General features: G+C 46.2%; 1 protein-coding gene across 2 annotated transcripts in view; it reads right to left on the bottom strand.

The window, feature by feature from the left end:
• Nucleotides 1–4,695: 4,695 nt before the first annotated feature.
• Nucleotides 4,696–14,586, bottom strand: part of PRKCA (protein kinase C alpha) — a 115,821-nt gene continuing 105,930 nt past the window's right edge. For both annotated transcript variants that reach the window (XM_042865015.1, XM_042865016.1), the window contains 2 exons: nt 13,208–13,348; nt 4,696–9,896 (listed from right to left, as the gene is read on the bottom strand). In XM_042865015.1, coding sequence (XP_042720949.1) covers nt 9,732–9,896; nt 13,208–13,348 — 306 coding nt within the window. In that variant the 3' untranslated portion in view covers nt 4,696–9,731. The remainder of the gene's footprint in view (nt 9,897–13,207; nt 13,349–14,586) is intronic.

Raw genomic sequence — 14,586 nt, 5'->3', positions numbered from 1 at the left:
CCCACCGCCCTCCTCCGTGCCCCTTCCCTCCTCCCTCCTTCCTCCTCCTTTTCCTCCTTCCTCCTCCTTTTCCTCCAGCCATCCCTCCGTCCTTCCCCCCCTTCTCCATTCACCCTCCTTCCTTCCTTAAAAGCACCTTTCCTCCATCCCTCCTTTCCTCTCCATCCTCCTTTCCTTCCTCTTACCCCCTCTCCCTGCTCCCTTTTATCCCTTCTTTCCCCATTCCTTCCTCTTCTTTCACCTTTTTTCTTGACTCTCTCTCTTTCCCTCCACTCACCCTTTTTTTACTCCCTACCTTTTCCCTTTTTCATCCTTTCCCTCCATCCCCTCTCTCTCACCTCCTGCCCATCTGCCTGGGACCTGGCTGTGCCACCTGGGACACCACTCACCTGGGAGCTGGGAAGGGAAAATCTGTCTGCAGCCACCGGAGTCAAACAAGCACAGGTCTGAGGACACACAGCCGACAGGGAGGATTGGAGGGCACAAAGCCAGCACATTGGAGAAAGCCAGCTTGGCAGTACTAAGAGAAAGGTAGAGAAAGCCAGGGCTAAAGGAGAAAGGGACAAAGGGGCGCATGCTGCAGACCCTGGAAAGCACAGCCAGGCTGAGTGATTCAGCCAAAACACACAGAAATGAGTCCAGAGCCAGGAATGAGGCCATGGCTCTGTCAGGGTGCCCAGCAGTGGGACACCACCTCAGACACAGCAGGAAGGGCACAAAGCTCGTGCTGTGCAGGTGGCTCCTGCTGGGTGAGGGAAGCTCTTTGCTGTCACCTCCAGTGCTCCACAGAGCAACGTGGCACAGAGCTGCCACTGTGCAGGGCTCTGAGGGCATTTGTCCCCTGGCTGGTCCTGGCCATGACAGCGGTGACACGGGGCACAGCTACCTGGGATGGCTGCAAGGAAGGTACCTCTGAGGTCTGCCAGCAGGAAAATAACAAAAGTCATTTGTTAATTACAAATCTAACATATTCAGTCTCTAAGAAATACCGGGTCACACTTTCTGCACGTGCATTGTCCCAGCTGTACTTTCCCACTCCTCAGCGCTGGGCTACAGCATGGCACGTCTCCATCCATCCACCATGTCCCCAGCCAGCAAAGCACCAACAGCTTGAATGGAATAATTCAAAATAAAGTGAGATATGAGGTGCAGAGGAGGTGGTGGCTGGATAGCTCATCTGAAATCAATGGAGCCGCACGCTCTGGCTTGTTGAGCTCTGCTTTGATTTACAGCAGTAATAAAAGCTGATGCAGGTGTCTAAGTTTTGATTTTTCCAGCCAGAATGTGGCAAAACATAACAGAGCCAACACCTTTCAAACAACAAATCCAAACCCATTTTCTCCAGAATGGAACTGCTGTGTGATCTGCTTGGACACTGGGCAGGGTTGTCTGAACACAACAGGAAAAAGGCTGCAGTGCGAGCAGCCAGTGACATAATTAACCAGTACAGTGTAAGAGGCCCCTAGCAGCCATGCATATAATCAATTAGAAATACACATTTTGGGCCTCAGTCTCTTTTTTTTTCCCCATCCCCTTCTGCTTCCATGCAGATGTACTTAGGCTAAAGCACTCAGAAGGATTTTCCACTGCTGCTCATCTGATCATGTGAACCAGGACCAGGTGTGAGAGGCACCCAAAGCAGCACAGCAGAGCTCCTACCTGCTCAGCAGCACTTTCCCAGTCAGCTGTCCCCACTGACTGCAAAAAGCAATGAGGACCAGGAGAAAACCCCTTCTGCAGCAGCAGGCCCAGGCACCTTGCATTTCAGCATCCCTGAAACAAAGATCTTTGTCCTCTTTGTTCCCTGCTTTCATTCAATTCTCTCCTTGCCCCTGTGCTCCCATCCAAGAGAGCTCAGAGTTCACTGTGCAGCCTTGTAAGTAAGAGGAGGCAGGTGGGATCTGGCACAGCATGCAGTGGTGTAACCAAAACCCTGCACACAGCTGGCTCTGATCCTTTCATTTATGCACTGAATGAGGACACTTTCTGCAGAAGGAAATGAGGGCTGTTGCTGCCCCTGTCCTCACACCAGAAGAGAAAGCCCTGGGTGGGTGCAAAGCTGTACTGTGTGATTACTTCTTCTGACTTGGTAGTATTGGTCCTAAGCTCCCATCTCCTTTTGGCTCTCAGTGCTGAACTGCTGCACTGATGTCCTCAGGGAACCTTTCTAAGAGTCGTTTCCTTTCTAGCAGAGATAACAACAAAGAACACAGAACATCGCCCAGCAAATGGTCCCAACATCCTGCCTGACACAGAATGAAGGGACACAGAATGATGGGGACCCTCTGGCTTCTCTCTGCTCCCTCCAATTTGCTGAATTACTCAGCTCTGCTCTGCAGGAGGATAAGGAGGAGCCCCACGAGCTGCCCTGCGCACACTGTGACATCTGGTGTGGTGATGGGCAGCAGCCACCAACCAGGGGTTGTCAGCAGCATTTTGGGCATGGGAAGGAAAAAGCCATACCAGCCCCAGATTCCAGCTTGTGCCTGAGGAAAGAGGGCTGGTAGATGCAGTGACCCCAGCTCCCCAGAGAGCCCACAGCAGCTAGGAAATACTCAAAATGGAGGCTGCTGAGATGCTCTGCTGCGAGATCTGGGAAAATGCACAGCACCAAAGGATGCTGGCAGCTGCCTGGTCCCTGTTGGGTGGGGGGTTCCTGCATGCTGCTCACACTGCATCAAATTCAAGACATCAGCTCCGGCGCAGCCCTGAGCTCAGCCCACAGTGTTGGAGCTGCAGGGGGAGAAGCACATGGAGAGGTGAGGCTCTATTTTCAGCTCCGCACCCACACACTGTGAGAAAGCTTAAAAATAGATATAGATTAAAAAGAAAAAGCAGAGCCTTTGGGAGGCAGCCTCCCAAGGGGCCCTGACTTATGGGGCAACAGAGGCGCACGTGCCAATGGAAGTTACACTCTTTGTTTAAAATAAAACGCCCTCTGTAATCCTATGGGCCTCATTCGAGCTGATGAGAGCTGAGGCTGTGTATCCTACAGCCCCACACGGCCCTGGGAGGGGATGTGAAGGGCCCTGCAGAGGTTGTGGTGTGGGAAGTGGTTTAGAGGGCACTCATTAAAACCTCAGAGCATTTGTATGAAGGGTAACAGTGTTCCGTGTGATTTGTATCATGCTGGGATTTGTTACTGATCTTTTAATGATGTTAGGGTCAAGCAGGCGCAAGAGCATTGAACGAGGTATCCCAGAAGGACCAGGAGCTGAGCCAAGCTCTCATCTCTGTCCTGAGCTCTTTCCTCCCTTCTGCTCTCACTTTCACCACTGGCAGCTTTCACCATAGAACCACAGAGTGGTGGGGTTGGGATCCACCCCCCAATATGGGCTGGCTGTGTCCCCGTCCCCCAGCTCAGGCTGCCCTGGCCCCCTCCATGGCCTCGGGCACCTCCAGGGATGGACACCCACAGCTCTATGCAGTCCCATGGCCTCACTGCCCACTGAAGGAAGAATTTCCCTCCTCACACCTGACCTGATCTCCCTCTGGCAGTCAGGGGATGATGCCATCTCCAGGGCAGTGAATGCAGCAAACCCCTGGAAGGAGGCAGCACTGATTCATTTCCCATCATATCTGCCTTGTTTCATCCTCTCCTTTGGGAAAAATGCCCTTAAGAAAGTTACGTGGCCAGCTCTGAAGGTGCAGATCACCTCTCTCTGTCCCTGGTCGGATCCCTGCCGCCCTGTGGGAAGGTGACAGACACCTGGTGCCATTGGGGAAAGCATCTGGCCACGTCCCTCCTGAGCCCCTCCTCGGTTCATCTCCACAGGGCTGACTATGGATTTTTCCAGCACAGCAGCAATGATGCCTCTGAAGAGCCAGGTGGGATTCTAATCACCCTGCAGTAATTAATGCAACCATCACTTTAGCTACTCTAGCAGTTTGCAGAGAGGTGGTTCTATTTGCTACACACGTACCAGCACTGCAAAAATCCTCTGGGCTGGTGAAGCCAAGCACCCAGAGCCCCATTGGAATGGCCGAGGGGATGGGATGGATGTGGGCAAATCCCGTGGTGCCCCCAGCTCTGGGCTGTGTGCTGCAGGGAGCGCCAAGGCTGGGAGGGGACGTTGGCACGGGCTGCAGAGAAGCCGTGTGCATCAGATGGAACTGAGCAGTGGGGGGCAGCCTGGAAGTGCTGTTTCCACCAAAAAAATAAAATGAAATAAAATGAATGGATTTCATGCATTCCTTTGGGCAAAGTCAGCCAGATTTTTCTGCAAATTAAACTAACTTAATTACTGAGTTAGCACAAGATGCAATATGTCTGAGAGCCAGCGGAGAAAGAATGTGTCCGTCTTGTTGCAGCATTTGTACACGGCTTCTGAATCTTGAAAATAAAATGACATCGGCCCCAACAGGGGGAGCACCAGGCTGAGGTGCAGGAAACCCACTCCAGGAGCTGCTACTCCACCCCTAATTTCCTCTGTCATAACAGCAGCACTTGCACCAGATCTGCAGGCTGTCTGTAAACACAACCCTTTTCCCCCAGTTTAGCCTCTTGTTCTCTCAATTTATTAACAGGAATTTAACAAGGGCTCAGGTTGGCATTCTGTGTGCGAGGGTTTCAGTCCAGTAGGATTCTGCTCTGGATCCCGGCGAGGCCCATGGCTGATGGAGCATGGAGCATCCACACCAGAGCATCTGCACAGCACATTTGGAAATGAATTCCCACCAAAGCAGAGCAAACTCTTGCAACATAATGATCAGTATTTTTATTTGCACACACTTGCTTTGAAACTACAATTCATATTTAACAAAAGTGTTTCATGCCAACAAAGACTGAAGATCTCGAGGAATAAGAAAAAAAGAAAAAAAAGGAAAAAAAAAAGATGCTGTAATTTGTAGACTGGTTTTGCCCACTACACTTCCAATGTGGTTTTTCTGATTTGGCATCTCCCAGTTTCCCGGTAGCATCTTGCAGAAAAATAAACGGTGAGAAAATGAATAACGTTCTCCTCTTTATAAATACAAGCGTTGGGTATTAAAATAACATCCATAAATATGAATGACTCAAGGTAGCACGGCTCCTTGTTTAAATAAAGGATAGCGTTGAAACAACATGCAATCATTTCAAACGTTTCAGGTGTGTTTCGCATCGTTGTGCAAAATCAAACAGGAGTTGGGATCGCCCCGAATGTGTTCAAAAGAGATGGCACGCTTCAGGTCGTTGAAATTATTTTTCTTACATTCATGTTAATAGCTCATGAGAGAACTGGTGAAGGGCTCTGTTGGCTTCTGTGTGAGGGCTGGGGCTGTGCTGGGCAGGGTGGGAGCCGTGGGGAGTGCTGCTGGGGCTGGGAGCAGGACGGGATCCAGTGAAGGTGTGGAGCACCGGTTGGGTGCTAGGCGCTGTGTTCTTCCCCTGCTGCCTTGCTCCAAGACAGCTGCACTCCGGACCCTGGAAAGACCAAACCACCTGCATCACTGCCATCAACAGCTTTGCTTCCCTGTGACTGGGAGGAATACATCTGTACCGCTTCCAATAATTGATGGGAAAAGGTTTATAACTCACAGAGACCTCATTTTCCTCTCTGTTAAGACGTTCCTGCCACCAACACTTCTGGCTTTTAAATTTGGACTGCGGCGTCACGCGGAAGCAACAGAAAAGCAAGAGGAGATACAACACAGGAATACACTAAAATCTCACTGGAATAAAACTGTCTCAGATGGAGCAGCCGCGTAGCAAATACCACTCCTCCAGCAGGAGTCAGTACAAATGTTATTAGAAAAGAGCTGTGCTAATGGTATTTACCCATAGGGAATCATATCCTACAACTGTCAGTTCTGCTAAGACCTCAATTGACATGGAATTATCACATAGAATCTCAGTGTTTGGAGAGGAGAGAGCTGCACCGACCCAAGCGGTGTCACCTCCTCCCTCACCCCTCAGCAAAGGCTGCACTCCGCAATCTGGAAGAAACGTATCACATCTGTTTGTGTTCTCCTTCAAATGGTTTCAGTAGAATTTCTGAAGTCATACAAAAAAGTAGAAACACCCCATGAATAAACAGTGATACCTCGCAAGTCGAATATGCTGATACAATAGTAAAAATTATAGTAATACTTATACAACTCTTCCCAGGTTACAAGGGCATTAGAAACATGAACTGAGAAGTCCTTGCACCCCTGCAGGGCAGTATTATTACCCTCATTTGACAGAGAGAAACTGAGGCAGGGACAGCAGCAGCCCGGGGGCTCAGCCTCTCTGTTGTGATTCTCTGGGAGCAGAAGGGCTGTAGTGCACGATGGTTCCTTGTTGTAAGGCTGCTGATCACCAATTGCTGCTGGCATGGCCACTGGTTGATATGAAGTCATGTTTAGGGAGTCAATTCTTATTCAACTCTTCCACTCAACTACTTTGGATTCAACTCTTATTCAACTCTTCCACTCAACTACTACATGTAAGCGTGTGGAGCTGTACCTCAGCTGCTCTTGTACTCACTGCAGCTCAGTGCCTGCCTAGCACACAGCACTCACACCCTGTAGCTGCAAACAGATGGAACCTAAATGCACAATAGTGCTCATGATGACAAGGACTCAAAGTCACCAAGAACTCAGTCACATTAAATGTTTCCGTCACATCCTTCATGGGGATGGCCTCGCTCCACTAGAAGGGAAAGAGTGGAATGCCTTTGCTACTGAGTATGAGGGAAAGAAAAGCAGTCCTAATGCCTCGGCTGACAAATGCTCTCTGTCTAGGAAGCCACATCTTGTGAGAAACATTTTATAAATAACACCTGTATTAAAAAACATGGGAAAGTACTTGCTGGATATTTAATGTTTTATGAGGAGCAGCCACAAAGTGAGCAGCTCCGCTCAGAGGCTGGACCAGCTCCTTACTGCCAGTGAGAGCACCATGTCACTGCTCTGCCAGCAGCAACCACTTCCAGATGGACATCCCAGCACAGCTCCTCAGGAGAAACAACAGATTTAGGAACATCTCTTGGTTTTCTCTCCTGCCTCTTTCTGGGTTGGGGAGCTGCACCACGTGCTGTTTTCCTTGCTCCACAAACCCATGCTTTGCTCTATTTCCTCGTATTTTCCTTTTCTTAGAACCATAGAATCATTTGAGTTGGAAGGGACCTTTAGAGGACAACTAGTCTCCTTTTCAGAAGCCTCCCTTTCACATTCCTACACCAGCTGCTGCCTGCTCCTAGCAGATTTAAACACTGAGAGCTCCCTTATTTCCTCAACATCTGACTTCCACAATCTATTACCTTGTACAGCATGACACCGAGATATCCCCAAACTATGGCAGGCTACTAATAATCAGAAAGACAGAAATAGTCGTGAATGCTGCGTTAGTCCACATGCTTTATGGCGAACAACATACCGTAATCTTCAGGTATATAATACACAAAGAGAAAAACGAATGCCCAGACTTGGCTGATGACATGTTTGCCATGGGATAGTTGAAAAATTGTACTCCTAAAATATGTTAAAATGGTTGAGGTCTTTTATTTAGGCAACAATCTGGGGAGCTGTTCGTTGGGGGATGCGCTGGGTCCATCCACCATGGGCTGAGCCCTCCCTGGGGATGCTCCAACCAAGGGCTGTGACCACGAAGGGAGCAGGGCTGCTCACACAACTGGAGTGCTGCAAATCCCAGACGCCAAAGGACGGCTTCGGAAGGCATACGTGGTGCAGGAGCGCCGCGCAGACGCTTCTGTTCACATCCGACCGCGCTTTGCTCACAAACTGTCCCAGGTGCCACGGGGTCACTCCTGCACATCATTGCCATCCAATCTGCAGGACTGGATCTTTCTGGCAGAATCTTTGGCACAGGCTCAATGTTTTATTGTAATAAAAGATGATTAGAAAGTAGATTCCTGCCCCCCTCCCACCGCCACCCTCCGGTTACATATTCTAGTATAAATGTAAGTCTTTTATGGCAAATATCTGACTTCTTGAGTATGTTTACATGCTGGAAAAACTGTATTCAGTCTGCATGCAGCAACAGAGACATCATGCTTCTGGCATCGTCATGCACATCTGACAGACAAAGAGTGCCTATGGCTGCTACCATTGACAAGGCAGAAGGGAAAAAAAGGAAAACGCACCGCCTACTATTTTACATGCTGTAACAAAACCAAAGTAAGCACAAAAATATTTACTGATATTTGAATTAAGATCTTCTGGTAAGTGTTTAAGAGGAAATATCAAAATTTGTATCTAAGTGAGATAGGAGAGGAGAAGATTGCATTAATTACAGTGTTCATCATTGCAAATAAAATCTATTTCCTTCCCTGTAAGTAATCAGCAGACATGAAATGAAAGCCTAATTGAAACTTGTATAAAACCTGCAGGTAGAGTTATTGTTTAAAAGTAGATCTACATTTAAAAAAACAGATGATACCCTAAGTCATTAGCAATATCCAAAAACTAGAAAAAAACAACCCAAAACAACAGCGAGAAAACATTTAGCTAAACCTAAATGATGTTGTTCAGAACAGGAACTTCCACAAATAAAGCACAATTTGTTTTATAAAACTTTTATAATACTCTGTATGCTTGATATGATTATGTCAATATAGAACTGCTTACTATTAACCCTTATTATTAAGAGTTATTACTAAACATGCAAAATTCATTGCATGAAGCATATGCAAAATGTATTAAATTCCATTCTATCAATAAAACAAACTTTAGGTGCTTCTTTCAAGCTTGATTATTGTACAGCCCCAAGTTTTCTGAGTTAAAATTGATTACTGTAGGACTAATTCTCAATTGTCACGAGTTGCTATGGACAAATCAGGAAGTCAGCTGGGACTGCATTGTTGTTAATTTAGCATACACAATATTCCTTCAACTTACTGCCCTATACTGCAGACTACAAACACACGCACGTAAATAAGATGTAAGGGATTACAGTTCTGTTTTACATTCCAGGTTAACAAACTTCATAGTAAAACATTGTTAGTAGAACCAGTCAACAGTGAGCTTGAGGAGTGGTGTAAATGATATCAACTGAACAAACAATGGCACCCTGGATCACAGAATAATCTCACGGAGATTAAAATTCACAAAAATATTATTAAAATTATTACTATTATTATTATTATTAAAGACAAAACTTCACCCTCGAGTTTATCACATGCTACTTAGCAAAGATCTAGAGATCTGGCCACTGCTGGAGAGCGTTTAAATTCGGTGTTGCTTACAGGATCAGTTCACAAAGCTTTGGGCTCTAATTGAATTTCATCCCCCCCCCCCCCCCCACTCCCAACTCGTATTTATTTGCCAGGTTTTGGTAACAACTGCTTTCCACCACGTTCTGCAATGCCTCTCCTCCCCGGCGCTCTCCAGTCCCATGCTCTGCTCTCCCCATGGCGCCCATAGGAGCGGGGAGCACTGGTCCCCTGCAAGGACTGAGAACTGGAGGTGCTTCTCAGGTCGGGTCTTGGATTATTTGCAACAGCGGCGGAGTGAAAAACGGAGCGAAAAGACAACAGGGAGCTACAAAACTATAGAATGTACCAAAAACAGGGAACTTCGGACGAGTCAGTGGAGACTTCTAGTAGGAGAAACGGGCACCGTACGCTAACTTATCTCCCATTAAGACGTTTCGGTTGCAAAGCCAAAATCCTCACTAAGTGGCCTTTCCCCCCCATCTCACACTTTTCAACCCTATAATTTTCAGGCCCAAATGGAACCAAGGCAAAAACCTAAAAATTTTAGGGTTAAGAACTGTTTCCTACTGCGGGATTTGTTCCCGTTCTGCTGTTTCATGCTACATTTTCTAGGAGGGGATGTACAAACTGGGGGTTGACATAGGAGAACCCTTCAAAATCGGATTGATCTATGTTAGCAATGACCAGCTGGTCTGGCGGGGTTAACACCGGCTGTCCTCGTGTGAAGAATTTATCGAAGTTTTCAGCACCTTTGCCACACTGCAAGAGAACAAAAAAAGAGAGAAAAAAGACTGAAAAGATCAGCAATGCAGTCAGCAGGTCTGCAGATTTCTCAGGATGAATGCAAGTCTTACAAGTAATTAAGATAACATTTTCTTTTCAGATATTTGAACCAAAACAATCCCAAGCAAACAGAGGAGCTTTAATTGATGAGTTGTGGTGAAAAGCACCATGAGATGGCAAGTTAAAGAGGCTTAAATATAGAGACTGGTTTTACTAAAGGAAATACGGATGTAACATTTGGGAAATTGTGAACAGATCTGCATACACATACGGATCCATTTGCTTCACGTGTGTTTGTGTATAATCATTACTACAAAATTATACCACGTTATAATGCAGCTGTCTATTATTAGATCAGGAACATGCTTGGTTCCAGAAGGTATTTATTCCAAATCACACTTCAGTCCCACTCGGTGAAGCAGAAATGAAACGAGGCCCTGCAAAGTACTGAAATCCTGGGCAGCCTCATAGGGAACAACGTGGGAACTGCAAGCACAACCAGAGAGCCCTCAAAAGTGTGGAGCAGAGACATGGAGACAAACCTGGCTCTCTTCAGACAGCAGTGAGCACAGAAAAGGAACTGAACTGCTTAGCAGCACCTGAATAACAGTGCACAGTGGATTAAAAGGTAGAAACCGGGACCCAACCGCCCTCACCAGTGCTCCCCATCACAAGGCAGTCCATGTGATTCTGTATGCCTCAGTGCTGGATGCACACTGCAGAGATGTACAGGAACGGCAAGTATTTGATCCTTGCCTTCCAAACTTCCCCCTAGTTTAACCCCCAGAAGCAGTAATGACAATCAGCTCCACTAAATGAAATGGAAGATATTCTTCTTTCCAAGCATCTGCAGGAGGTAACAGACCAAACTAGCAGCAAACTGCTGCCTGCCTAGGAATGGAAGTGGGGCAGGGAGTGCACCCTGGGAACAGGCCCATGTTGCAAAATGTGCTATCACAGGTTTCTTTCCTTTTTTGTCCAAGAGAAGAGACTTGTGAAGCCTAACCGAGAAGCGTGGTTACATACAGCTCCACACTGAGTGCTCTTCATTCAGAACAGAAAACAAAAGAAATCAAGTTTGCTGAAAGGGGGAATTTGGAGTGGTGTGGAAACAGCTGAAAGGCAGGAGAGTAAAATTAGCAGCAAGTGAAAAAGGGAGAAGTTGGAAGCAGAACAAAATGAGTTTGGGTGCAAGAAAGACTGCTCATCTGGGGATAAACAGACAGCAATTCTGCACAGAGGTCCAAAGGCAACTCATAAATCTGTTTATTTCAAATCCAGCTACTATAAGAGCTCCTCAAAGAGTGGATGCGTGATGCACACAGTGAATACTTCTTCCTGTTGTCCCTGACCCTTTCCTCCCTACCCTGAAGCAGAGCTGCACTATCATTTATTTTTGTTACTGAATATATCTACATTGGGATTTGGAGGATAACACTGCATTAAACCATTATCTTCTGACTTAGAAGGTAACTTTGAAAGGACAGAAGATGACTTGTACAATATGCCAATATAAAACATTGATTTTTCTGAACTAACTCAACATGAATATAGGTGCACATTTATAGGAGGAACAAACTGGAGGGGAGCCTTAAGGGAATTCAAGGGCGAGACATGTGGCTCATAACCTATCTTGAAAACAGCTCAGTTAGTTTCTTAATTGCTTACAACACACCTGGCACACAGACTTGGATATGCCAGCCAGACTGAGCTACAGAGAACTTCTGCTGCCCCAGGCACAAGTTGTTTTATATCTCAGATGAGAAATACATGCTGAGGTACTGGACCAGCGTGCTGACAACGGGCACTTGTTCAACCTTGGAAGAGTGAAGGCTAATGGCAGATTGCTTTTCTACTGAATATCCTGGCCTTTTGGTCCAGAGAGTGGACAAGAGCTGAACTTTTACAAGGGGAAAACTGCCTTTTTTTTTTTTTAAGGCAGTGCAGCCAATTCAGAGCAGGGATGTTTTCACAGGAAAGACTTTTTTTTCCTTTTTTTTTAAATAGATGTTTTATGGAGAAGTCTGATGCTTCTACATAATTATGCTCTATCTATTTTCCCTTTTTCTCCAATAAACGGAATTTAAACCAGCTGTGTCTTGAAACCAAGGTGTGACTGAGAATAAGAGATCACCAGAATTCTTACAAGCATGAGAAAATGTCTTTCCTGCCAAGCAATGACCCTACACCTAAGGGTTATGAATTGTCAGTCTAGAAAGGAACATGTTATTTAAACCAACCAACTGCTGACCCAAAATCTGCAGCTCTGTGTTGGAGTGAGAACTGTGCCTGTCTGCAAAAGCAGCAGGATTGCTCCTGCAGCAAAGTGCTTCCTAGGGAAGGTTATCTGAAAACAAAACAAAGCCAACAAATACGAACACATCTTAAAACAAATTAAGCTTTGCGTGTTTTGGAATCAATACAAATAGAATCAGCAATCACAATAAATGAGTTATACATAGGGTATGTAAATATTAGACTTGGATTTTGAATGATTTTTGTCTGGGAAGATGATGTTCCATGTGAATGCTTGCCCAAATCTCCTTGGTATCTTTCAATAGCTGCCTGTATAAACAAAACAGGTCATGATAACCACAGGGAAAGATAACAGCTGCTCTGAACAGGATCCAGGATCCGCCACGAAGTGTGCTCTGATGGAACTGGACTGTATTTCAGGATTTAACATCTTCATGCTGATGAGCACTCAGTTCCCAAGCTTACAGTTGTGGAGGTAGATTTGCTTTATGGTCAGCTTCAATTTTGCCTCAAGAAGGACATAATGAAAACCTTACATAAAATGTTTGTAAAGAAGTGAAGCTCCCCCTCTGACAGACAGTTCTGGGAATGGTCTGTCAGTGTCAGCAGTGCTGTGCATGGCTTTTTTGCTTATTTATACCTTTCCTTCCATGCAAAACCCACATCCTATGGAAAGGCTGATTTCCCCTAGCATAGAACACTTCTTGGCATACAACTCCTCTTCTGGTGAGAGGAAAATGTGCTTTGTATGCAGTAAGAGAGGAATGCACTCTGCCTCTGTACACTAGTTAGTGGTGACCCACTAGCACGTCTGCAATGACAAACAGATCAGAGCACAGGGCAACAATCCTATACCTGCCATGCTCTGTGCATCTCAGCAGAAGTGAAAACAGTGTTAGAGAGCAAAGATTCAACGGTAAGATGTAACAATTTACAGCTGCTCCTGAAGGAATTGCATCCGTTGGCCAGCACAGATCCCAGCCCAGGAGTGCAGACAGGTGCTGGGTGAACGCGGCCATCACCCCACTCACCACTTTGGGCTTGAAAGGTGGCTGGATCTCTCTGTTTTCCAGTTTCTCCCAGTCAATTCTCCTGAAGAAAGCGTGTTCCCTGATGTCTCTTTCGCCTTCGAGGCCGCAGCCAAGGCGCTTTGCGGGATGTTTAGTCATTAGCTGCCAACAAGAAAACACCAAATGATTACACTGAGCACTGGACGCGAGGCAGACTTTCCCCAGACTGCAATGTTCTCGGAGATGGAAGTTGCTAATAAAATTGCTGCGAAAAGCTGAAATTAATTTTTTGAGAATAGCTTCTGTTTGGTCACAGGAGACAGCAGCCCGCGGCCGAACGCAGAGCTGCGTGGGCCTCACCGCACCGCTCGCTCCCCAGTTCCATCTTTGGTCTGTTGGTTCAACCTTATAAATCTCCAGAACAGCATCCGCCCTACCTCAGCAATCAATTAAACGCAATAAATCCCAGTTTGCTGGAGTTGTAGGAAGCACAGCCCTCCCTTCATTGCTCTGGGCCTGCTGAAGATGCCTCGCTACGGAGCCTGCAGCTCCTTGGCACCCAGCTGACAGCATCTCATCCGCGCTTCCTCCCGCGCATCCTTAACGACATCTTCGTCAACACTACACCCAGTTGTACAGATCAAGACTTGAGGAAAAAAAAAACAACACCAGCACTGCATGCTTGGAAACACTGATGTGCTTTGTAATTAACAAGCTCATAAAAAATCTTGTTTGTCAATTAGGCATCGAGCAATGCAGCCTTCAGCTCTCAGTTCCAGTATTGCGGGGACTTTTAGAAGCTCTTCTACAATTAGATGTGATTGATACACTGCTAGCAGCAATACCACAACGCATCTTTTTAAAACCTCAGCTGTACCACTTTACTTTTCCTCCAAATGTTCACTTGATCATATTCCAATTCAGAACCTAAAATAACAGAGATGTGAAGCAAATTTCAGGAAGCCAGCGAAGCTTGGGGCTGGGATGGATCACATCATTCTTCATGCTTAAGAGCAACTTTGCCTCTTCTTTAAAGCTTTTTGAACCCTCTTGCTTGAACAGTGGGAGAAATAAGAAAAATGAGAATCTAGCAGTCATAATTCTGTCCCAAAGTTACTATGACCACCAAACCCAACACACTCAGAATCCATTAAAAGCTGTCAAGCAGACAATTCTTTTTCAGGTCACAGTGGGCAGCACCACCGTGCCTGGCTGTGTGGTCATTTTAGTTTTCTGAACTCCCTTTGCATAAGCAGCCAGTGCAATGGACAGCAAGCAGGAGAGCTGAGAACAAGGTAACTAGATCAAGTTCACATTGTGTTGTGTGAACGTACAATTTTCACAACAAGGCATAAATCTTTACAGAAATATAACATTTAGTTTTTGTTAGCCACAAGCAG

Source organism: Lagopus leucura, unplaced genomic scaffold, assembly GCF_019238085.1.
Source record: "Lagopus leucura isolate 7727_CA_CO unplaced genomic scaffold, USGS_WTPT01 Super-Scaffold_797, whole genome shotgun sequence".
Taxonomy (NCBI): Eukaryota; Metazoa; Chordata; class Aves; order Galliformes; family Phasianidae; genus Lagopus; species Lagopus leucura.
This window is presented reverse-complemented; position numbering and strand designations above follow the sequence as displayed.